Source organism: Artemia franciscana, chromosome 12, assembly GCF_032884065.1.
Source record: "Artemia franciscana chromosome 12, ASM3288406v1, whole genome shotgun sequence".
Classification (NCBI taxonomy): Eukaryota; Metazoa; Arthropoda; class Branchiopoda; order Anostraca; family Artemiidae; genus Artemia; species Artemia franciscana.
Window position 1 is genome coordinate 37,310,640 of NC_088874.1, and position 23,843 is coordinate 37,334,482.

The 23,843-nt window shown below is 33.1% G+C and overlaps 2 protein-coding genes across 3 annotated transcripts in view; one reads left to right on the forward strand and one right to left on the reverse strand.

Moving 5' to 3' along the window:
- The window catches only part of LOC136034073 (cell division control protein 45 homolog), a gene marked incomplete in the record, with an annotated part of 98,361 nt that extends 89,327 nt beyond the window's left edge, over positions 1–9,034 (reverse strand). The window contains 2 exon segments of the mRNA XM_065715192.1: positions 1,318–1,470; positions 8,794–9,034. Of these exon segments, the coding sequence (XP_065571264.1) occupies positions 1,318–1,470; positions 8,794–8,844 (204 nt within the window).
- A 3,373-nt stretch (positions 9,035–12,407) lies between these two features.
- The window catches only part of LOC136034074 (RILP-like protein homolog), a 67,713-nt gene continuing 56,277 nt past the window's right edge, over positions 12,408–23,843 (forward strand). For both annotated transcript variants that reach the window (XM_065715194.1, XM_065715193.1), the window contains exons 1-2: positions 12,408–12,464; positions 22,229–22,434. In XM_065715194.1, the coding sequence (XP_065571266.1) occupies positions 22,249–22,434 (186 nt within the window). In that variant the 5' untranslated portion in view covers positions 12,408–12,464; positions 22,229–22,248. The remainder of the gene's footprint in view (positions 12,465–22,228; positions 22,435–23,843) is intronic.

Sequence of the window (23,843 nt, forward strand, 5' to 3'; positions counted from 1 at the left end):
ACAAGTTTTTTCGATTAAAAGTAAGGAGCGAGATTAAAACTTAAAACGAACAGAAATTACTCCGTAAGTGAAAAGAGTTGTTCCTTTCTCAACGCTCCGCTCTTTACGCTAAAGTTTTTTTATTGTTTTAGAAAGCAGAGAAAGAGAAAGAGTTAAACTATAGCGTAAAGAGCTGGGCGTTGAGGAAGCAACAACCCTTTTCATATACAGAGTAATTTCTGTTCGTTTTAAGTTTTAATGTCGCTCCTTACTTTCAGTCGAAAAAACTTGTTTTTTTCATTTATTCTCCTTCTAGAGAGTCCTGACCTTTGATGACCTTTAAAAATCTTTGTATTATAAAAGGGAAATCTTGCAAAATAGATCTTCTGTTTAAATGAAGCACAACATAACTGTTTCTAGCTTCATAGCTTTGCTCAATCCCATTTTATGAGGTTTTAATTATCCAGAAACACATTTCCTAAATTAAAAAAAAAAAAAAAACTCAAAGGCTTAAATTTCTCCTGAAACAAAGGAATTGAATTTTCAGAACTAAAACCAGAGAAAAAGAGACTGATAACTGAAAAGTATGGTAAAATGTTGTTTTGTTGAAGTTTCAATAGGTTTCAATAGAGTTTCACCTGCCAAGTATCTGAAATCTGAAGAGGGTTAACATGGAAGCTTTGCAATACCTTCCCAGAGTATGTTTTTGGCCTTGGCTTCATTACTGCAAGTTTCGTTTTCCTAGCCTAACCCATTTCCAAGATAGCAAAAAGTAGCTAAACTAGAATTTTACCATAACTTTACATTGCTTGTGACATGAGCTACTCAGCAGGTCAATGCATACCCAATGTCACTCTGATCCTCCTGATCTACATTACGCTACCGACCCTATGCTTGGTAGGGGAGGGGGGATTTTTCTCAAGTCTTTTAATCTAAGAACTAAAAAAGCAATTTCGTCAATGAAAATACCAAAAAGGTAGTCTGAAAAGTATAGGTAGAAGGGGTAATTTTGGAGAGCAATCCCCCTCCCTAATTGACACAATTGCCAATACTGTTGTCACTTTTATATGCTTTACCAAAAATAAAAACTTGACCCATATTTATCAGTGATTTTTCCAAGCTACTGTGTCTAAAATTTAACTGTTCCTAACTTTAATCAAGCTTATAATCAAATGAATAAATTAATTACTCTAACTTCAAATAAATTTTCGAAAAACATTTAAAAATACCTAAAACCAACCCAAGAATGCTTAATTTTCCCACATAAATACCCCAAAAGCATTATAATACTTATTGGTCAGCTATAAATAAGTCTACATCAAATACCAAAAAACTTACATTTGACCCATGTTCTTCGAATGCTTTTTCTAAGCTAGTATGCCCATACACAGGTACTAGGGAATATGTTGTGCAGTCACTGTGAAGAAGATGCTGTAATATCTTTGAGGCACAAATACTATCAACATCTGAATTTGCAAGGACCAATACTTTCTGGAAAATAAATTATATAAGAGAAGTCTTCTGGTTGATCTAAGCCAATAGGTAATTTGGTATAGCCTCTTATGTACTGCATATTTTAAAGCTGGAGCATCATTAAAAACGTAAATAGTCTATAACTCTCCGGCCCAGGAAGCAAGGGGTCAGAAAATTTCTGAATTTAAATTATTTGGCCAGAATACAAAAAAAAATGCAGCTATTTTCAAACTTTTCCAGGGAGAGGGATTGCTTTGGGAAAACAATGAAGCTCTCACCAATTTAAAAAGGTAGGAAAAATACTACTATTTTCAAACTTTTCCAGGTAGGAAAAGTACTACCATTTTCAAAATTTTCCAGGGAGAGGGATTGCTTTTGGAAAACAAAGAAGCTCCCACCAACTTAAAGAGGTAAGAAAAATACTACTATATTCAAACTTTTCCAGGGAGAGGAATTGCTTCAGGAAAACAATGAAGCTCCCACCAATTTAAAAAGGTAAGAAAATACTACTATTTTCAACTTTTCCAGGGAGAGGGATTGCTTTGGGAAAACGATGAAGCTCCCACACAATTTAAAAAGGTAGAAAAAATACTACTATTTTCAAACTTTTCCAGGGAGCGAGATTGCTTTCAGAAAACAATGAAGCTCTCACACAATTTAAAAAGCTAGGAAAAATACTACTATTTTCAAACTTTTCCAGGGAGAGGGATTACTTTGGGAAAACAATGAATCTCCCACACAATTTAAAAAGGTAGGAAAAATACTACTATTTTCAAACTTTTACAGGGAGAGGGATTGCTGTGGGAAAACAATGAAGCTCCCACCAATTTAAAAAGGTACGAAAAATACTAGTATTTTCAAACTTTCTCCAGGGAGAGGGTTTGCTTTGGGAAAACAATGAAGCTCCCACCAATTTAAAAAGGTAGGAAAAATACTACTATTTTCAAAATTTTCCAGGGAGAGGGAGTGCTTTGGGAAAACAATGAAGCTCCCACACAATATAAAAAGGTAGTCTATGACTAAAAAAAAATTATTAAAAATAAAATGTTTTTTATGGGATGATTTTGATAACGTCCATTTAATTTATAATTCAGGAAGTTAAAATCTATATTTTAATTTAAACTTCCCTAATTCAGAAATAAATGGCATAATGCTAAACTTATAGCAATAATCATTCTACTATACACTGATAATATTTATATTTTGTGCAGCTTTACACTTTACAAGCACATTAAAATATCCACTGTTTTTTGTTGTTGTTTTTTTTTCATTAGCAATTGGATTGGATTTGTCCTTTTCTATTTGGATTTGCCACACAAAGGAAACAAAAGGAATAGATATAATTTTCACCAGGGGAAATGCGGTATCTGATGCTTACAAAAAATCCATTCATAGTCAGGAATACTTAGAGATGGGGTCTATTCACCTATATACACTGAAAGGCAATTACTACAACTAAATTCCCAATGATTACAATTCTCCTTAAGTCAATACTCAAGGAGCTTATCCTTGCAATTGTAGAGAGGAGGGAGCTCCCTCAATACAGATCTAATAAGACTTGGCTCTCCCTTTATCATTTTCTACACTTTCAGGGGATCCATATCAATGAGACCCTTAAAAATGTATCCACATCCATGATAATGTCTGAACTTGAGGTAATGAGTTCTAGTTATTCTCTCCAACAAAATGTCATCAAAGAAAAATACATTTATAGTGACACAAAAGCAGTTATACTACAACTAAACCAATTTAATATCAATTCCAAATCTTTTGCATGCAAAAACTCCTTCAAAATCATGTGTAATTTTGCATAGCATTATAGTTACCAAAAAAGCTTATTTCCCAGCTTTTCCCCAGTCTTTATATTTCTGCTTTAATTGCATTGTTACATAATTCAGTAACCACCAGTAATTTTCCAATGCCTGTGTCCTCTGAAATATTTCAATTATGCATTGACAAAATTTTTTTATTCTTTACTTTCAAGTCATATGGTAGCACATCAACAATTTCAGTTTGGTGGATAAGAAATTCAGGCATAGATTATTTTCTCCTTCCCTTTTTTTCTTGTTTATTTTCTTGCTTTTAATATTTTCTTCTTTACAATATTATCTTCTTTCTGTTTATTATTTATGATTATTTTCTTCTTTATAATAAATATAGGTTCAAGATCCTCAGAGCCATTGCTGGCATATATTGTATTGAATTGACAAGTTGCTGGGTCTTTTTTATTATGACAAGTAGCAAGCTTGTCTGGGGTGCACAAATTGCACAAAAATGAAGCAAAAGATCTGAAGGTAGAATACATGTGACAACAAGCATCACAAAAAGTCCTAAATGAAAACAATGGACACAGAAATCTGCAGCTAGAAGAAAAGCAACAGGGATGATCACATCAAATCATGAACAAAATCTACAGTTAGAAAAGAAGCAGCAGTGAGAATCACATCAAGTCCCAGGAGAAAATAAAGTCCTATAAAATGGATGATTGTTTAATACATAAACAGAAGGAAGGAATTGAATTCAAGCAAAAATTTCTTGATTTAATTGATATTGCTGTTTTGACAACTCATTACTTAAAACTAAAGAATAAAGCAATGATTATGCTAATGTGTAATTAAAGTAACTAGCTAATGTGTAACTATATACAAGCCTATGACAGACCAGGGCCTGTGCTCCAGGTACTAAGTATTTATGACTGTTTTAAAATAGTTTTCAGAAATGTTGAGGAACAGTCTTCTACTGACAAATAATAAGGAATGATGTGTAACTTTATGGCTACCCTTAAGAACTCAAAATGAAATTTTGGAAACAATCTGTACATTTAGAAAGAATAAAGAAGATCCAACAAGGAGAGCATTCATATGCTACCTAGCTAAGGAATGAAAAATTCTAAATCTAACCTTACTTACACCATTATACAAAATGTGATTATATTGTTCATCAATACTACAAACCCATTTTAGTTATGGTATAAGCTAGTGAAGAACATTCTAATATCATGGATCTACAGAAGAAAAGAACTAAATAAAATAAAAGCATCATTGTTCAATTCTTTATTTTAAACTCTTCCAAATTATCATATTTAAATCCCTGACAATACACAACAGTCCTCACACCTAATGGCCCAAGATACAGCCCTATGATATATATACCTTTTAGCTACATAACTAAAAGAACAAAACAAAAAAATGAAATTCTTATTTCATGTTAAATACAGCATGTTTTTATTTATCAGATCATCATGTTCCTTCCCTTCCCTTTACATTTCCCTCAAATATCTTCAGAACTTTATAGTGTTTACTTCTTAGAGGCCAACCACTAGACTAGAACCCAAATGTTTAGAACACTTCAAATAATGTAATATAGTACCCGAAAATTCTATTATAGTATTATTACATAGTCAAATTGGATTCCCTTGACCCCTCCCCCTCTCAAAGTGCAAATGTATAACCCAAATTTTATATTTCCAATGCATTCTAAAACATGTCATTCCTGTTTTCTGCTCCTTGTTTCATCACAGTTGATTCAATTTATGGGTCCATGAATTGAAACAAGAGAGACACACTGGGAAAATATAGGCCTATGTGAAATATCTAATTTATGCTATAGATTTGCAAATTAGAGGTGGACTGGGTCTAAAGTAGGTAAATATTGAATAATTCATGCAAATAATCTACAAATAAAGTGAACATACCACCCAATGCTTTTTTATGCTCTTTCTAAAATAATAATTGTTTTAGATGCAAATTAACTTTTAACCTCAAGTCTTTCTAGCCTTGCCCAAATATTATATATTCTCTATATTAATATTATATATATTCTTTTATCTAATAAGTGTATTGTAACTCCATTTTGAATTGTATTGTAAAAACTTCTTCTTCTCTAATATTTTAATATTGATAGAATATTATTTTAATAGAAAATAAATAGAATTAGTATTCTAAAAATATTAATATTGGGTATATATATATATATATATATATATATATATATATATATATATATATATATATATATATATATATATATATATATATATATATATATATATATATTATTTGCAAAACAACTAATGTAATTTACCTATTGGAATGTAATAAATACTGCCTACAATATGTGGGGAAAACAACTAATAATATATATAAAAGATTCTCTGGACATAAGACAACAGTTAATAAAGAAAAAACTAATAACTATCTAGTTCAACATTGTAATAATGGTATGTGTTCCATATTAGATATAACTATCACAATTTTAGAAAATTTATAGTTAGAAAATTTATATAAAGAAGAGAAGCATAATAGACTATGCAAACAAGAGGATTTCTGAATCCATACTCTTGGTACAGCTTATCCTTTTGGGCTAAATGATCATGTAGCAAAATATGGAGACATGTCTCATGTTGTTGTTAAATGTATTGATGGTTTTATGGATCATCCTTCTTTTACTTGTCCTACTAAACATAAAAAAACAATCAAGAGGACATAGGAAAAATAATAGAAAAAATGAATAAGATTTACAAATGTTTTCTACAGATCTATGCCAGCTACTTGAATCTAAGGGTATGACTTCTGTAATAAAATGTCTAAATAAATTATCCAAGAGGAATTTAATCAAACTTTTCTGGATTGTTATGAATAATACAGCTCTTGAATATAATTTTAAAGTAATATGTGATACAATTTGTATTCTAACTAAAACAAAATTTATTTCAAAAAAGACTAAGTCTGATAAGATTGGTGATAAGGACAACAGATTATATTTACCTATTAATTTTACTTGTAAGCAGATTGAAGATTTTACCAGAAATTTTAAATCAGTGGGAGGTGAAACAGGCCCTTCCTAGCAATTTGAATTATAATAATAGTCTAGTTTTAACTTACAAATTTTCAAAAACTATTGGGCAAATGATTTTTAATTATAATTTAATACTTAAAAGATTCAACAGTGATATAAATTGGAAACCTGTTTGTAATTGTAAGTAACAAGGTCCATTTGTAAATCCCACTTACAAACATGTTATAACAGGGGACTTATCAATAATAAAACAAGATGATGTTCAAATTATAATGAATAAAGGGGCTAATTTCCATCTTTCTCATCATTTGAAACCATCAAGTATTCTTGATAGCTTTGAAAATGATTTTGATTTATTTATTGATAAGTGGTGTAAGAAAGAGAATAAATAAAGAGAGTTTTTAAAGTTGGAAGAATTTAATTATTAGAAGAATACAAAATAAAATATATGCTAACTTAAAAAATAGTAACATTAAATCATTATTTTATAATGCTAGGATAAAACAGTTTGTTGCTTCTGAATTATTTGTCGTTTTTTACTACTTTTAATATTTGGTAAATGACAACTTGTACTTATATTAGGGTTAAGGCCTCATTCAAGTACTGGTCTATATTAATTACTAATGTAGGAAAACATTCCTTTTCTCCCTTTCTGTTTGTGCTGTTGCATTGGTGATTTATTTTTTCATTATATATATATATATATATATATGTATATATATATATATATATATATATATATATATATATATATATATATATATATATATATATATATATATATATATATATATATATATATATACATATATATATATATATATATATATATATATATATATATATATATATATATATATATATATATATATATATATATATATATATATATATATATATATATATATATAATATATATATAGGCTATATATGTAATATAAATAATGATATACATTAAAATATATGTAATAAAAAATAAATAATGTTCAAATGTATGGGCTATATTCCTATGGGTTTATTGATTCTCAATTTTGTCACTGTCAATTTAATTTATGGATAAACTAGTTTTAACAATAGTGATGCTAACACAGCTGTACCTAAAATAAGAGAAAAAGGCATCATCTTTAAGGGCATGTAAAGGGCTTGAAATTAAATGTGCACCAAAAGCAATTAGCCTATTATATTTGAAAAGAGCATTAAAAAGGCAATTAGGATGTCTACTTTATTTATATTTCATTTATGTGAATTATTCAATATTTATTATAAAGTATAGCACAGTGTCATGCAAAATGTGTTAGCTATAAATACTCTGTAGCCTATAGGTCTACAGTATGTAACCTATAGGCTAAAGAATTGTCTTCTTGGTAAAATTCTAGTTAATTGACTTCTTGCTATCTTGGAAAGGGTTTAGGTTAGGAAAACAAAACTTTCAGGGATGAATCTACAGACTAAAGTATGTCCTGGGAAGGTATTTTGAAGTAACTGCCTCCACTCCTTCTCCCTCTAGAGGGCCCTGACCTTTGATGACCTTAAAAATATGTATTTTATAAAATTGAAATCTTGTAAAATAGATCTTCTGTTTAATTGAAGCACAACAAAATTGTTTTCAGCTTCATAACTTTGCTCAGTTACATTTTATAAGGTTTTAAAGATATGCAAATACATTTCCTAAATTTTGAAAAAAAAAACCTTGATATGGCTCAAAATTCTACTCAAATAACTGGAATTGCATTTCCAGAACTAAAGGCAGAGAAAAAGCAACTAGTAACTGAAAATTAAGGTAAAATGTTGTTTTGTCAAAATTTCAATAGGTAATAGACCTGTCATGTAGGCAAATTTCAGGGTCCTCTAGAGGGAGAAGTGGATGTGGGTACTTTAAAATACCTTCCCAGGACACATTTTAGCCTGTAGACCTATCCCTGAAAGTTTCATTTTCCTAACCTAAACCCTTTCTGAGATAGCAAGAAGTCAATTAACTAGAATTTTACTGTCTTCTTAACTGTCTTCTTGTTTACTTCTCACTGGTTCCTATTCTAGACCTTTAGTTTAACAATAATAAGGAAGTGATTTGGCTGCTCTGTGCAAAATGCAAAAAATAAGAAATATTATAGTCCTAGTAGGCTAAATATCCAACAGACATGAGGTATTTTTTTCTTTCTTTCTCCTTAGCTTGCTAAACCAGTAGATAAAATTCTAGAGGAAGAATTATACTTTAACTAAGTATGTACTTCAAAACAGGAATCTGACATGATTCCATAGAGCTGACACTGATACAAAGGATTAACCCAATTCTGTGGCAGCTGAGATTCCAGTTTGAAACTGATACAAAAGGATTAACTTAATTTTGTGGTGGCAATTCGAGATTCTTCTTCAAAACAAAAATCTTGGCTGATAGGCTACAAAAGGATGAACTGAGTTGTGCAGCAGCTATGGTTTTCTACTAAGGAACAGCTTCCCTCTGTTTAGGTTTTATGGCCAAAAACAAAAAATGACAAAAATCTTACAATAGAAACAAACAAAGCCTTGTCAAGGCTAAATTCTTACCTTTGATAATAATACATCATAAAATTCTTTTTTCAAATCTTCAACATACATGTTATATTTTTACACAAATTAGGTGTGGAAATTGATAGCTGATTCAATTTAACAGGCTTCAGATCTCCTATTTCATATGCACCTTGTGAACCAATTGACTATATGATATTTCACTTCTCACTTTATTTTTTTTAAATTGTTTGACAGTTCATTCCAATAAAAGTTAAATTGTTTGAGAATTCCCGCTAATATTATTGTTCAGGTCGACATCTATAAAATATTAGAAGTTAATGTCCTAGGCCGTGGTACTGGGGAAATCCCTAGGCTGACTTTTATTTGACAGACCGACCAAAAAGTAAATCAACGAATAAACGACGGAAAGATTATATCAAACAGTTCGTGGAAAAAACTGTAAGTAAGGAGTGACTTGGCTCAATAGTAACAAAAACGATCAGAAACACAATTTTGATAACAATACATACCTCAAAGAATTGACTTATTATGTGTATTCCAAACTTTACATTCATTAAGTTTAATGTATCCAATCAAATGTCTCGAGCCTGAGAAAATTTGGGCCGATTTGCTTTCAAAAAGGTAATTCTAATGAAAATCACACCATCAAAATCCGTATATAGAAACATACGATTGTTCTTGGGTACCCGCAGGGAGGGGGCTTACCCCCTGGAAATAAGGGAGTTTATAGTAAATTTGTGGAAATCAAATGAGTGAGGGCAGAATTTGTATTATGATGTTTGTAATTGTGACTTCTAGTTTGTATGTGAGGTCTAGCTGACTAAAATTCAGTACTTTTCTTTTCGGGTTTTTCGACAATAAGGTTAAAAGTGTTTTAGGTTGAGCCTATTATTTGATATTTCTCTTTTTCAGATTCCATTCTGAGGCAACGTAAAGGAAAAAACTTCAAGTAAGTAATTTGATGAATTGTTCATAGAAAAAAAATTGCGCAGTAGGTTCTTTTTCTGGGTCTTTTTTTAGTCAACATGGACGAAGAAACTTAATTTTCAGGTAAAAGTATTTTTTTAATTAATTTTAAAGAATAATCTATTTTAGCTTATGAGTAACCTTTACTGTTTCTTATTTTAGGTTTTCTTTTTGGGCAACATGAAAGAAAATACTTAAATTTCTTGTAAGTAACTAATAAATTATACGATAAAAGACGTTCTAGCATATGGCTAAAGTTTTAACCATATGACTTAAAAACTGCCTTTAAAAAAAAAAAAACAGGCTTTAGATTATGACTAAGAACTTCAAGAGCTTCAGAACTTCAAGATGTTCACAAGGTCTGGGTAAATAAAAATTTTGATAATTTATTTATATTTTTTTTTAATTTATTTAGGGGTGAAATGACACCCTTTCGGTTTTCTACAAACATTTTTTCGAAATGAAAAAAAAAAACAATATGTAAACCGAACAATAATGAATGATAGGTAAATAGCGATCCTTATCAATAACAAAAGCATAAGAACTTAAATATTAATAATACTAAATCAAAGAATCAGATTTTAATGGTGATTCAAAATAAGTATTTTTTTCATGTTTGAAGTAAACCTCCCGAGCTATTAGTGCATAAGAAAGTTCATATAATTATAGACGTTGAAAGAAAAGAACTTAAAAAGGGGGAAGTCTCGATAAAAAATACGCTGTCAATTCGAGCAGGCCTCAGTGCCGTTGAGCTGATTACTGAATTCACTATAATGAGAAATGTCTAATATTGTATTTTCCCAAGAATAGATGCATGTTTTAATTGTGTTATATATTATAATTTTTGTTTTTAGTTTTTCATCAGGAGTGACTGTATTGACCAAGTTGTTCATTTAGAAAAAGCTTTAATTTTTCTTAGTTTCTTAGTTAGTTAGTTAGGCATAAAGCTGTCACATATATCAGTCGGTCGTATGAAAATTTTAAATCAAAATATAAGTGTTACTCAGTAACGCTTAAACTTAGAGTTTTTTTCAATAACGCTTAGCACTAGAAATTCATACTTGATCTTCTTAATATTCGTTTCAATGCTTTACTTTGAAGCAACTACTTTGAAAATACTTTACTTTTCATAATTACAGAGTCTGAAAGCATTGAATATATCAGTGTTTAATAACAAAGTTCAAAAATGTTGACACTGTTAAATAATGTGCATCCAACGCTTCAGCATTGCTCAAGAGACATGAATGCTATTAATTCCTATTTTATTTTCCTATGTTATTATTTATTTTATATATTATTTTACATATATTATTTTTTATCTATATAATTTTTATAATTTATACTTTATAATTTTATAATTTATATATAATTTTTTATGATATATATATATATATATATATATATATAATTTTATTTTATATTGTGTATATTATAAAGCTGAATATTATTTTATTCCTATTCCTATATTATTTAACCTCCTATTTTATTTTTTATAGGTAGATCATGATTTTGTACATGTTTTGCAATTGCTTTGCTTTTTCACTTTAATATGATTTTACTTTACTTGACATATTTTTTATATTAACTTTTAGAATATGTTTTTTTTATTGAGCTTTGCAGCCCAATAAAAGCCAGACAGAGTTTCATGAAAAAAGATTAAACAACTAAATACGATTTTTCAGCTAAAAGCTGGGAGCAACTTTAAAACTTAAAAAAACAATATAAATTGTTCCGTATATAAAAGGGACTGCCCACTCCTTAACTTCAAGCTCATTAAGCTAACATTTATTAGGAACCATATAACTAACCAGACAGTTCGCCCTATCTCGCATCAGCCCCTGTTAACTGAGGCCATACGCCAACGAAGATGGCGCTACTTGGGACATGTGATTCATGTGGTGGAAGATATACTCCCCAGAAAGGTAATCGAGTGACAACCAGATGGAACCCGAGGAAGAGGAAAGTCAAAAAATACACTTCATTGTACGTTCCAGCAGAACCTGAAGCTTATCAATTCGACAGTCCAACCCCAATGGGAAGACGGTTGGGCATCAGCACATATTAGGGATGGTTATCGGCTCTTTCTAGATGCCCTGGGTGCCTCTGGTGACACAGGAGGAACTAAGGTTCTTAGGTAAGGTGTCCCTTTTTGCACCCTCCCAGTTAGTCCCATTTCTTTTGAATCTGTTTTGTGACGTCATCCCACCCAAGACGAGGACAATCTTCCTTCCATATAGCCCTAGACAGTTGGCAGAATAGAACAATCTTCAAAATCTGTCATCCTTTATCCGCAGAACGTGCCCAAGACATCTAAACCTCTCTTTCGTTATAAACCTAGGAACGGGGATTGAACTTAATTTTTCATACAGCCTACTGTTTGAAAATACGTTCAGTCAGCCGGGTACACAGTCCGTAGGCAGTTTCTCCAGAAAAAATCTAGTAAATATTCATCCTCTTTTTGGAGCGTTCATGCTTCCGAGCCAAATTTGTCATCACTGTAGCTTCCAATATTCTAATCTTGGTTCGCAGACTTATCTTCCTATTGTTATTGCTACAATAAAGAAATTACAGAAATTACAAATTACAGAAGTATAAATTTGCAAAGAAATATGTCGGATTTTGTGCAGTTACTTGCAACGGGATTTTTTAGGATATAGAACTGGCAATCGTGCACTTTACATTTATTGAGTTGAAACCCATCAATTTAAGAAGAAAGAGAAGAATAAACTCTATTGTTAAAGGTAGGGCTTACCAATTCTGAGATAGCAAGAAGTCAATTAACTGGAATTTTACCGAAGTTTTATCAGAAAAGGGTACAAAACTCGGTAAAATTCTAGTTAATTGACTTCTTGCTATCTCAGGAAGGGTTTAGGTTAGGAAAAATGAAACTTTCAGGGATGAATCTACAGACTAAAGTATGTCCTGGGAATGTATTTTGAAGAACTACCTCCACTCCTTCTCCCTCTAGAGGGCCCTGACCTTTACAAATATGTGTGTTATAAAAGTGAAACCTTGCAAAATAGATCTTCTCCTTAATTGAAGTACAACAAAATTGTTTTCAGCTTCATAACTTTGCTCAATTCCATTTTATAAGGTTTTAAAGATATGCAAATACATTTCCTAAATTTTGAAAAAAAAACATTAATATGGCTCAAAATTCTACTCAAATAACAGGAATTGCATTTTCAGAACTAAAGGCAGAGAAAAAGCAACTAGTAACTGAAAATTAAGGTAAAATGTTGTTTTGTCAAAATTTTAGTAGGTATTGACCTGTCATTTAGGCAAATTTCAGGGCCCTCTAGAGGGAGGGGTAGAGGTGATTACTTTAAAATATCTTCCCAGGGTATACTTTAGCCTATAGATTCATCCCTGAAAGTTTTGTTTTCCTAACCTAAACCTTTTCCAAGATAGCAAGAAGTCAATTAACAGAACAAATTTTAGTACAATTTTAGTAGGTATTGACCTGTTATTTAGGCAAATTTCAGGGCCCTCTAGAGGGAGGGGTAGAGGTGATTACTTTAAAATATCTTCCCAGGGTATACTTTAGCCTATAGATTCATCCCTGAAAGTTTCGTTTTCCTAACCTAAACCCTTTCCAAGATAGCAAGAAGTCAATTAACAGAACAAAGAAGTTACCTGTTTTCAACTTAAATCAGAACCCAATTCAACACATGTAAAAATAGCCTACTAGGGGAATACTTATGGGCAGATTCTGGCATGTTTGACATTCCTATTCTTTTTACTTATTTTTTTTTTGTTTCTCTTCAATTTTTTTTTAATGTCTAAATGTAGGCTATAAAACACCATACAGATAATAGGCTAGAAATAAAAAAAAAACTGAAAAAATTGCCTCAAGTATAGGGATGAAACTGGATAATTTTGTAGAGTATAATCATGTGATCTAGGTCTCTATAGTATAATGTTTGATATAGGTCTCTATAAATGCTATTTGGAATGGCCTACTTCCTCTCAGCTTTAATGGTTGAGCAAAGATTCTTTGTTATTCATGGTGAAAGTGTTGTCAACATTTGTCCATTTCAAAGTTAACATACATTTTTTTTTATCTAGTTAAAAAATTTTAGTTCTAGACTATCCTTTGTCTAGAAAGTCCAAGGTAAATTTTTCACTGTTCATATTATTGACTTACCAATAAAGTGAATATACCTCTTGATGCCTTTTTCTATATTCTTTACAAATATACTAATTGTTTCTCTGCTTCTATTGCAAATTCAAATTTAAGCACTTTTTGACCTAATATAACTATAAATAATTTTGGCACTGAGAAAACATAGCAGCAAAAACAACCAAAAATGCATACTTTAATTGAAAATTCAGCATCAACAAAGAAGAAAATGGCAAAATAGAATTTTTTGTAAATCTCACAAATTCCCACCTTGTTGCACAACACCCTGACTCCCTGAAAGCTTCAGGCCACAGAAATTTTCTGAAACTAAGGTCAACTGATCACCCACTTGGTAAGCATGGTGGAGGACTTCTCTTGCTGTGCTGTGAGGAACTTAGTCCAAAACTGATCATAATCCCTGGTATTGATGATCAGTTGATCGAACCTGATCTTATTATGATTAGTTTGGAACTTAGTCCAAAACTGATCATAATCCCTGGTATTGATGATTATGATGAAATCATGTGGATAAGTATTAAACCAAAAGTACTCCCTCATCCACTGTCTAACATCCTAGTATGTAATTTTTATTACTCCCCAGGTCAGCATGTGGGGATTGGATGAAAGTTTGTTTGAAAAACTTCAAGCCAGTGCTGATTCTCAAAATTCCCAAACATTGGGATTTTACTCCTTTGTGATGCCAATGAAATGATATTTGAATACCTATGCAGGGGTCTACACCTAAAGCAAGTGGTAAATATTCCTACAACCAAAGGAGGCTCTTCTTTAGATGTCATCTGCACAAACTTGCATAAGTTGTACAGTCAACCAGAAGCCTTACCACCATTAGGAGGGAGCTACCATTATATTCTTAGAATGCAACCACTGGATCAAATCAAGGTCAAATACAAAGTCACAGAAACACTGCATTGCCCACTAACTGACAAAGGTATTCTCAGTTTTGATTCCTGGATTTCTGAAGAGTGCTTGTCTGAGGTCCTAGCTACTCCTGATGTCAATTCTTTTAAATCTGTCAAAGGAAACTATCTGATAATTATGGAAAATCTTTTCCCAAAAAGAAAACTGAAAAGTGTTCAAATGATAAACCCTACATTAATGAACCTCTAAAAGACAAGATCAAAAAAAAAATTGTTTACTTGCAATGATAAAAAAGATGAGACCAACCATATGCATTGTTGAGATTGTCCTGTTTCTTGCAGCCTTTGGGTGGTTTTGCACTATGTTAATTACAAATTGCTATAAAATATAAAAGTAAAATGTTGGTAAAATAGATAAAAGAGGTAAAATACCAATTTGACACGTGTATGTAAAATTATGGTAGCCTGTGATATGTAGGATACCCAATTTTACCATTTATAACACTAGTCTATAGTCCTAATAATATCAAGATGCTTCATTTTGGACTTGTCTACAAACTTATCAGGAAATGATCTTTTCAGAACCAAAACAAAATGCTATCAGTAGGTTCAGCTCATTGTGCAGATGTAATACCAAATTAAAAAAAAACTAGGGAATAATCTTAAGATACTTTATTTTTATACTGTAAAGTGTCCTTAATCAGTTTGCTTTTACTGTGCCAAACCCCTGTGTTGTTTTGTGTTTTCAGTAAAGCCCTACTTTTTTTTATAATCATACAGATAGGGAAATATCATCAGTGGGTTTATTTGCACTAGTTTCATCAATGTGTGTAAGATAGACTGTGAAGCAACAGTTTTTGTTTGTTTTAAGTTTCAACTTTGCTCTTTCCTTACCTCAGAAAACCTTTTTTTTTGAATTAATATAAAAATACAGAAAATGAGACCAGGTAAACTTTTTCAAGCATTATCATGTCACAGTCCCACAACCAAAGGTTATGAGTAAAATCTGTCATAAAATAAAAACAGCTTTCATAGCCTACTTTTTGCCTAGGCTGTTACTAATTTTTTACAAAATTAATAAGTTACATGGTAAATAAGTTTCAAATGACAAAAAAGGAGCCAAATAGTTTGTAAAACAATTGGAATGAAATCTCAATGATTCAATTTTATACCTGCTTTGGGTAGGCAGACATAATGTACAAGATGGCAGCAAAGAACAATGCTTTTGACTTACCTTACTTTCAATAATATCTTCTAGTGACTAAGGTTGAAGAACCTTTAGATGTTGCCAGGTAAAGTTGACTTGAAATTCATGTCACAGTTCATGAGTGGATCCTCACTATTTACATATATGCAGGACAGTTTGGTTTCATCATTGGGTGTCATTAGATGTATTGCTGGCCAGGTGTGTTTGAGGGCTAAAAGGGGTGGGTGGCACCTAATGGACCCTACTGAATGATATTGGTTTGTCCCACTGTGTTATCCATGACTTGCTGCTCCAAGCATGGTCAACACCAATCTTGAAGCTGTCAACTGATCTTGCCAACATTTTAGATTCACTGAGTGAATACACAGTGGAGCAACACAATTGGTAAAGACATTGAACTTCTCATGCTTTTTGCTAAGTCTGCAGTTTTAAGGGGGTTTCCACCAGTCCTGGTGTACTTACTGTGATTAAAAACAGGCTTAATGGTGTCACTGGTCATCATTGTAAAAGTGAGGGTGACATCTCCTCTATTTCTATGGTACATTAGAGTAGGCAGGTCAAGCTTTTATTGTCATGAATTTGTTGAAAATTGAGCATCCAGTTTGTTGCCCACAGACAGAGGTTGTTGAGATCTTTTACAGAGAAGAGCAATTTTTGTTGAGGTTGCTGGACCAAAGGGTTTGCAATTATTTGCATACAGTTCCATGCAATTCTTGACCACTTCAGGAGCATCATTTACATAGAGATTAAACATTGTTGGGCTTAGTTTAGTCCCTTGGGGGACGTCACCTTTAATGTGAATTGGTGTGGAGTAGATGAGGTCACCTCTTTCATCATACAGACCAACAATCTGAATTCCATCAGACAGGAAGCTGTAGACCCACTGGGCAACATCATTGTCTATCTGATATACTGGCAGCTTGATCATCAGGTGGTGGCGGGACATTTCATCAAAGGCCTTGGCCTGATCCAGTAGGAACATGTTGACTAGAAAACCTTGCTCTAGCAGATCAGTTGTAGATTCATAAGCTAGTATTAGTTTTGTTATGATTGAAATGTCTTTCCTGAAGCCATGCTGACCACCAAAAGAAGGCCATGCTTGGTCATATTTGTTATGATTGCATCATTGATTATCTATCTGATAAGTTTGGCTACTACTAAGGTCAGGTTAATGGGTTGATAGATCTCAGACTGGGTTTTAGATCCTTTCTTGAATTTTGGAGTAATTATGGCTGTCCATCAATCTGTAGGTAGGCTACTATTCTGAAGGGACAGCTTGAATAGCAAAAAAAGCAGCTTGGCTACTATACTGCAATTTCTTTAAGGAGCCTGGAGTGTATACTGTCTGATCCTTTGGCTTTGTCAGGTCTAGTTTACTTAGTCTTTTCTTAATCTTGTCCATAGTGACGTGAATTTTTGACATGGGTGTTTGCCAAGGTAAAAATAGATTTTTACCCCTTTTTTTCCAGCACAGAATTTGGAGTCCTCGCCCTCATAACGAAATTTGGAGTCCACATACCCATAACAAAAAGAATTCAAGGATTTTTCAACTTGATCTCCTAGCCCTAAGCAAAAGGTGTATATTTAGCAAAAATACGCACCTATTTTAAAAAAAAAAAATTCAAAAGAAATTTTTTGACATTGGGTGCTTGACCACCCTGGGGGCAGAGCATGGTGGCTTGTCAGGGATGTCTACTGAGTAGTTGGATGCAAATATGCTATTCAGCAAATTTGCAATGTCCCCAGATCTTCCAGATTTTTTCCTTCAGAGTTGAGCAGGAATAGTTTGCCTAGTCTTATCTTTAGCAGATATGTATCTCCAGAACTTCTTTTGGTTTTCTTTGATGTTCAATGCCAAGTTATCTTCATATCCATGTATGAAATGCCTAGTAAGTTGCCTCAGTTCATTCCTTGCTCTTGGAAAACGATTCCAGTGGTGTGTGCATTTGCATTTCTTATACTCCAAACAAGTCTTCTTTTATGATTCATAACCCTTTTCATAGGCCAGTTCAGGTGTGGTAATGTTTTTGGTGCATTTACAAATGAACTCGAAGTGCATGTCCTCTCAGCTTGGAGTAGTGTTCTTAAAATTTTGCCAGGCTAGCTTGATGTCTCTCTTGACAATCACCTGATCCCATTCTACTGTCCATATCATCTCCCTGATTTTGCTGTAGTTTGTATACGTTTGTTTAGTAGAATTATTTGTTCATTCACTAAGTAGCAAGTCATGGCAGATGCAGATGTGGACTCTGACACCAATGGGAGGGAGGTATTCAGTGTTCACTAACATTCCTGGGTTGTTAGTGATTGTCAAATCTAGTAGGATGGCATCAGTTGGTCTATTACCTGATATAGGCTATTGCTACCCAAATATTCAACAAATAAGTTACTGACAATAGGGCTCTGTTCATAAACCAAGCCTTCAACCTATTGTACATCTGGTAGATTCCGGTTTACAAGAAGAATTAAGACCTGATTATCATGGTTGGATGCTTGTTCAGTCAACTGAATTAGAGCTTGGTAAGACGCAAGGGCAACTGGGGCTTCTATATATGTAACCTATCATTAATGGTTTTTCCTCAATAATACTGATAAAAACACTCAACCCATGGGGAATAATTATGATTGAAGAATAAATCTCTAAAACTGTATTCCTTCCTTTATGTAGATAGAGGTGCCTCTTTTGGAGTTAATAGACAGATTTGAGAATAGACAATATCCAGGTATCTTGATATGGTTTTCTGCCAATGGGTTGCTGGAGTTCTTTTGGATGAATTCACAAATACACTGTATATCATAATCTTCAGTGATGGCTGCCAGTTTCAGTTCCGGGAGTTTTTTTGTCACTGTAGCAAAGTTCATGTAAGAGAATTTCAACATTTTCTTTCTACTGACTGGGTTGTTATTATGTATTAATTTTGGTAAACAGTTGTAACTAATGTTTGTTGAGCTAGAGCTCGAGCTTGAATGGAAAGCATCACTATCATCATCAACACTATGACTAATAGAGAAGAAACTATTCACAGTTGGGCTTGTTTTAGTGGGCAGTAATGGAGCCAATGCTCCATTACTGTCCCATTTCTGATGTCTGATGCTGTTTTTGCTTTTCTCCTTCTGCCTTTGTGCAATCAAACTGAAATTGCTCCCCCTTCAGCCCTCTTGATTTAGTTGCAATCTCTGTTTTTAACCATTTAACTCTCTGTAAGGAAAAGAACAGGCCTAGTGCAGTTATATCGTTTTGGACAATGGTTTCCAAGTTGCTGTGGCTTCAGAACATTTACAGATGGCAGGTTGTATGATTTGGCAAGATAATCCTGAACCAACATTTGAATGTCAGCAGCCTCTTCACACAATTCTGGTATTTCATATGCCACAATGTTAAGCTGACGTTTCTTTCTTTCTCTGTCCTCACGAATAATTTTTCTCCCATCACTTTCAAACTTCTTACTTTTGTCACTAAGAGACTGGCTCAGCCTACTTGTAACTATGTCTTTTATTTTGAGTTTCCACCTTGGCTAGGGAACATTTGCTTGCAAAATCATTTTCTTAGTTCGAAATTCTACTAATCATGTTCATTAGTTCTTGCTTGAGATCTTCTTGGAACTGATCAAGCAAGGCAGTCACAGCTCTTGAGACAGTTGTTTCAATTAGCTTTTGGGTGTTGTGTGAGTCTAGACTGGTGTTAGCCACTAACCTTAAAAACTGGGCAAAACGATTCATTTTGTGAGACACTTTGAGACCCTGATACACTCTGTGCATAACCATTTGTCACAACCGTCACACGATAAAGCTGAAGACTGTTCATCAAGTTGATCCTGACAGCTACCACTTTCATCCTTATTCTTTTTAGGTCTTACCCAGATTCTCTTATTGTTTGTTTTGGGTGGCATTTTAAACTACAGACAAGAAGGGTAATGTCAATATACTGATGAGTATCCAAACTTGAGGATAAGTTTGTATCTTGGCTCCTGGAGGAACAGTATTTTTAGCAACTTGAGAACAGGTTCATAAGAAAAATGATTTGCACATAGTGTGGTTTTTACAGCATATTTCTGTTAAGTAAATCATAAGCTGGCATTCCTAGTCTATTATATAGGCCTACCAATTTCCCTTCAAAACATTAATCTGAAAATTTTGTTATTTAAAACAAAAAAATAAGCCAGAAACACTGCAGAAAAAAGAACACTGTTTTCATATCTTTTCTTTTGAATTAAAATGGATACCTAAAATTTTTGACAAAATACTATTTTTGGCCAAGGACACTAGAACCCATGATTTAAGTTTGAAGATATCTCTCAAAATTTTACCACCACTAGTTAAGTACAGTACTAGTTATGTACAATCAAATCAGGTGAAAAACAAACAGCAGTAAAACACCCCAAATAAATCTGCACCCATTGTGTTACAGATGCAATGTTCTGTATTTACTAGTTTGGGGGTTGATAATACTGTTATGGGATTCTTGGACAACCAGAATTAAATGGGGTGGAAAACAAACAGCAGTAAAACACCCCAAATAAATCTGCACCCATGGTGTTACAGATGCAATGTATTTTACTAGTTTGGGGGGTTGATAATACTGTAATGGGATTCTTGGACAACCAGAATTTGATGGTGCAGTTTTAATGCTTACCACTTCAGGCTTTAAGTCCTTTTTCTGAAACTACTAAGTTACTTTGCTATTTATTCAAATTGAACAGCTTTTCTGATTCAGGGGTCTAAACTTCCATGGATGGTTTATTGTTTTCTCCATAATGGGATATCATTCTAAACTTCCTTGGATGGTTTATTGTTTTCTCCATAATGGAACATCATTCTAAACTTCCATGGATGGTTTATTGTTTTCTCCATAATGGGAAATCATTCTAAACTTCCATGGAGGGTTTATTGTTTTGGTGCAGAAATGAAACGCATCACAGTGCATGCTTTGATAAGTTACAAAAGGGTCACAGCAATAGCTTCAGTTGCTTCTTGGAATTCAATCAGATCATAACACATGTATGTAGCTAGAAATTTGTTCTGCGTGTGCAAAGACGGAGTCATGAAGAAAGGTGTGCAACTGATTGGTCCCAAAAATCTTTAATGGAGAGTATAGGAATTTTTGCTACAGTATAATTTTTGTGCAGAGCTCATTTGTTTACTGTTCTCAAGGGGAAGTTCCTTAACTGTAGGAACTTGTTTATGGTGATTAGTTACATTGAAACTGGGATCATCTTTCTAAATCATTTTTTCTGCTTAGCTAGAGTTTACTACTAGTAATCACTCACTTCAGCACCAAGCAGCCTGAGGCAAACACAGCTGTGTACAGTCCTCCTCCATCCCAATATGTTCAAAGCCTTCCTCTTTATACACCCAAGAAGTTGTACCTTCGTTTTTATAGACGACCTACTTTTTGTTCGGCCCTAGATAATTGGCCAAAGAGTGGTAATCTTTGATAATCTATCATCCTTCATCTACAGAACGTATCCTAGCCATTTCAACCTTTGTCTCATTATGCTCGTAGAAAGTGTAATTTTTCCTCGACACTACATTTTTGCTGTTTAAAATAGTCAGTCCCGCAGGTGCCGAAAAGAATATGTACATATAGGAAATATTTTAACACATCCTTCTCCATCTATCTAAGTGGCCTTAGAACATATGTACATATATAGAACATATTTACATATAGGAAATATTCTGACAATTCCTTCTCCATCTATCTAAGTGCCCCAGAACATCTGTACATATATAGAACATATTTACATGTAGGAAATATTCTAACAATTCCTTCTGCATCTATCTAAGTGCCCCTAGAACATATGTACATATATAGAACACATGTACATATGGGAAATATTCTAACAAATCCTTCTCCATCTATCTAATTACCCCCAGAACATATGTACATATAGGAAATCTTCTAACAAATTCTTCTCCGTCTATCTAAGTGCCCCATTTCAGATCCATAATTAAGTTTCAGTTTCTGGGATTAAAGCCTCTGTATCCTTCTAATATTTTGATTTGTTGCTTTTACTTCTACAATTAAAATTTGTTCTCTTTTTTATTTTCGCCAGGACAATTATTTCACTGACACACCATGTACATTCCTCCTTTAGTTTTTGAAAATTACAGCTGTCTTAGTTGGTTCACGTTTCTGCATTATTTAAGAGATATAGGTTAGTAGGAAGTGACTACGCTTGCATGCCAGGATTGAGCTGTGCCCAAAAAGTGAATGTTTCTGTTTTGAACATTTTAAAACCCAGAAATTTAACAGTGTGAAACATAGATAACTTTCTAAAGTCATAATTGTTCTTGCAGATCCCTACTGCATCCTTTTTATGCCATACATTCTGAAAAGACCATTGCCATTTGAAATGGATTCAGTGCCTGGAAGTGAAAGTGATGATTCTGATGTATCTATGACTTTAGTTGAAGTGTATGATGTTGCTTCAGAAATTGGAAAGGAATTTGAACTGCTTATTCAAAAATATGGACCAGATGCCATTGCAGGGCTTATGACAAAGGTAATAATTGAGGTTCTCACATAAAAAGGTGTCAGTGGTGTCAATTGGGGGAAAGGCAGCGGGGCTTTTGCCTCCTCAGATTCTTTTTTTCATTTGAATTTTTGGGCGGGTGGGGGTTGCATTGAAAATATGTATTTGCCTTCCCTAAATTTTGAAAATAATTGTGTCCCACTTCCTGAGTTTTTGTGAATTGATGCCACTGCAAGTAGCTATGTAAAAGGGGAGTTACGTCAAGTGAGGTCATCTATATATTCTTCAGAGGCGAATCCCCAGCATTTTTATTGGAGGTGGGGCAAGTGGAGTAATTATCCGTATAGTCAAGGGGCATGGGATATGTCGTATTTTGTTTCTAATTATTGGGGGGCAACTGGTCCCCTTACCCCCCACTCCCCAAAACGACGCCCCTGATCTCTTTATATGCCAAAGGAAGATTTTTGTGGGATTTTGGGTATTTTCCTTGATAATGGTGATTGAGCAGGGAAGGTAAATTGGTAAAATTAATAAACAACAGGAAAAAAGTAACATAGAACACACATTGCGGTTTTAGATTGAATTGGACAGATATGTTGTGGAAAAATTTTAATGATTATTTTGTATAATTGTTCTTGGGTATGGCAAATATCTGGTTATATGACAAATGTGTTTGAACACATTAAAATATTTAGTTGTTCAAATTGGTTTCTAAAAAATTGTTTTTTGATGAATGATTTATTTTTCTGAGTTTGATAGGGACTTTGATGCTAAAACCTGAAGAAAAATAGATCAATAGAGTTGTTTTGATTTTACATTTGAAATTCTCGATTCAAGAGTGACTGGTTTGTGTTACTTGTCAAATTATGATCATGTTTTACAACATATATTACAACCATTTTTATGGTACTTGGTATTAACCAAGTGACATATAGCAATCGCAAATTCTGTCCGTTGGTCTGTCTGTCCTGGTTTTGCTAGTTTAGCCACTTCCAGATAAGCTAGGATGATGAAATTTGGCAGGCGTATCAGTAACCAGACCAGATTAAATCAGAAATTGTTGTTTCCTCGATTCGACCATCTGGGGGGTGGGGGAGGGGGGATGGTTAAATTGGAAAAATTAGAAAAAATGAGGTATTTTTAACTTACGTACAGGTGATCGGATCTTAATGAAATTTGATGTTTGGAAGGATATCGTGTCTCAGAGCTCTTATTTCAAATCCCGACCAGATCCGGTGACATTGGGGAGAGTTGGGAGAGGAGAACCTAAAATCTTGGAAAACGCTTAGAGTGGAGGGATTGGGATGAAACTTGGTGGGAAAAATAAGCACTAGTCCTAGATACGTGATTGACATAACCGGAACGAATCTGCTCTCTTTGGGGGAGTGGGTGGGAGAGTTAATTCTGAAAAATTAGAAAAAATGAGGAATTTTTAATAC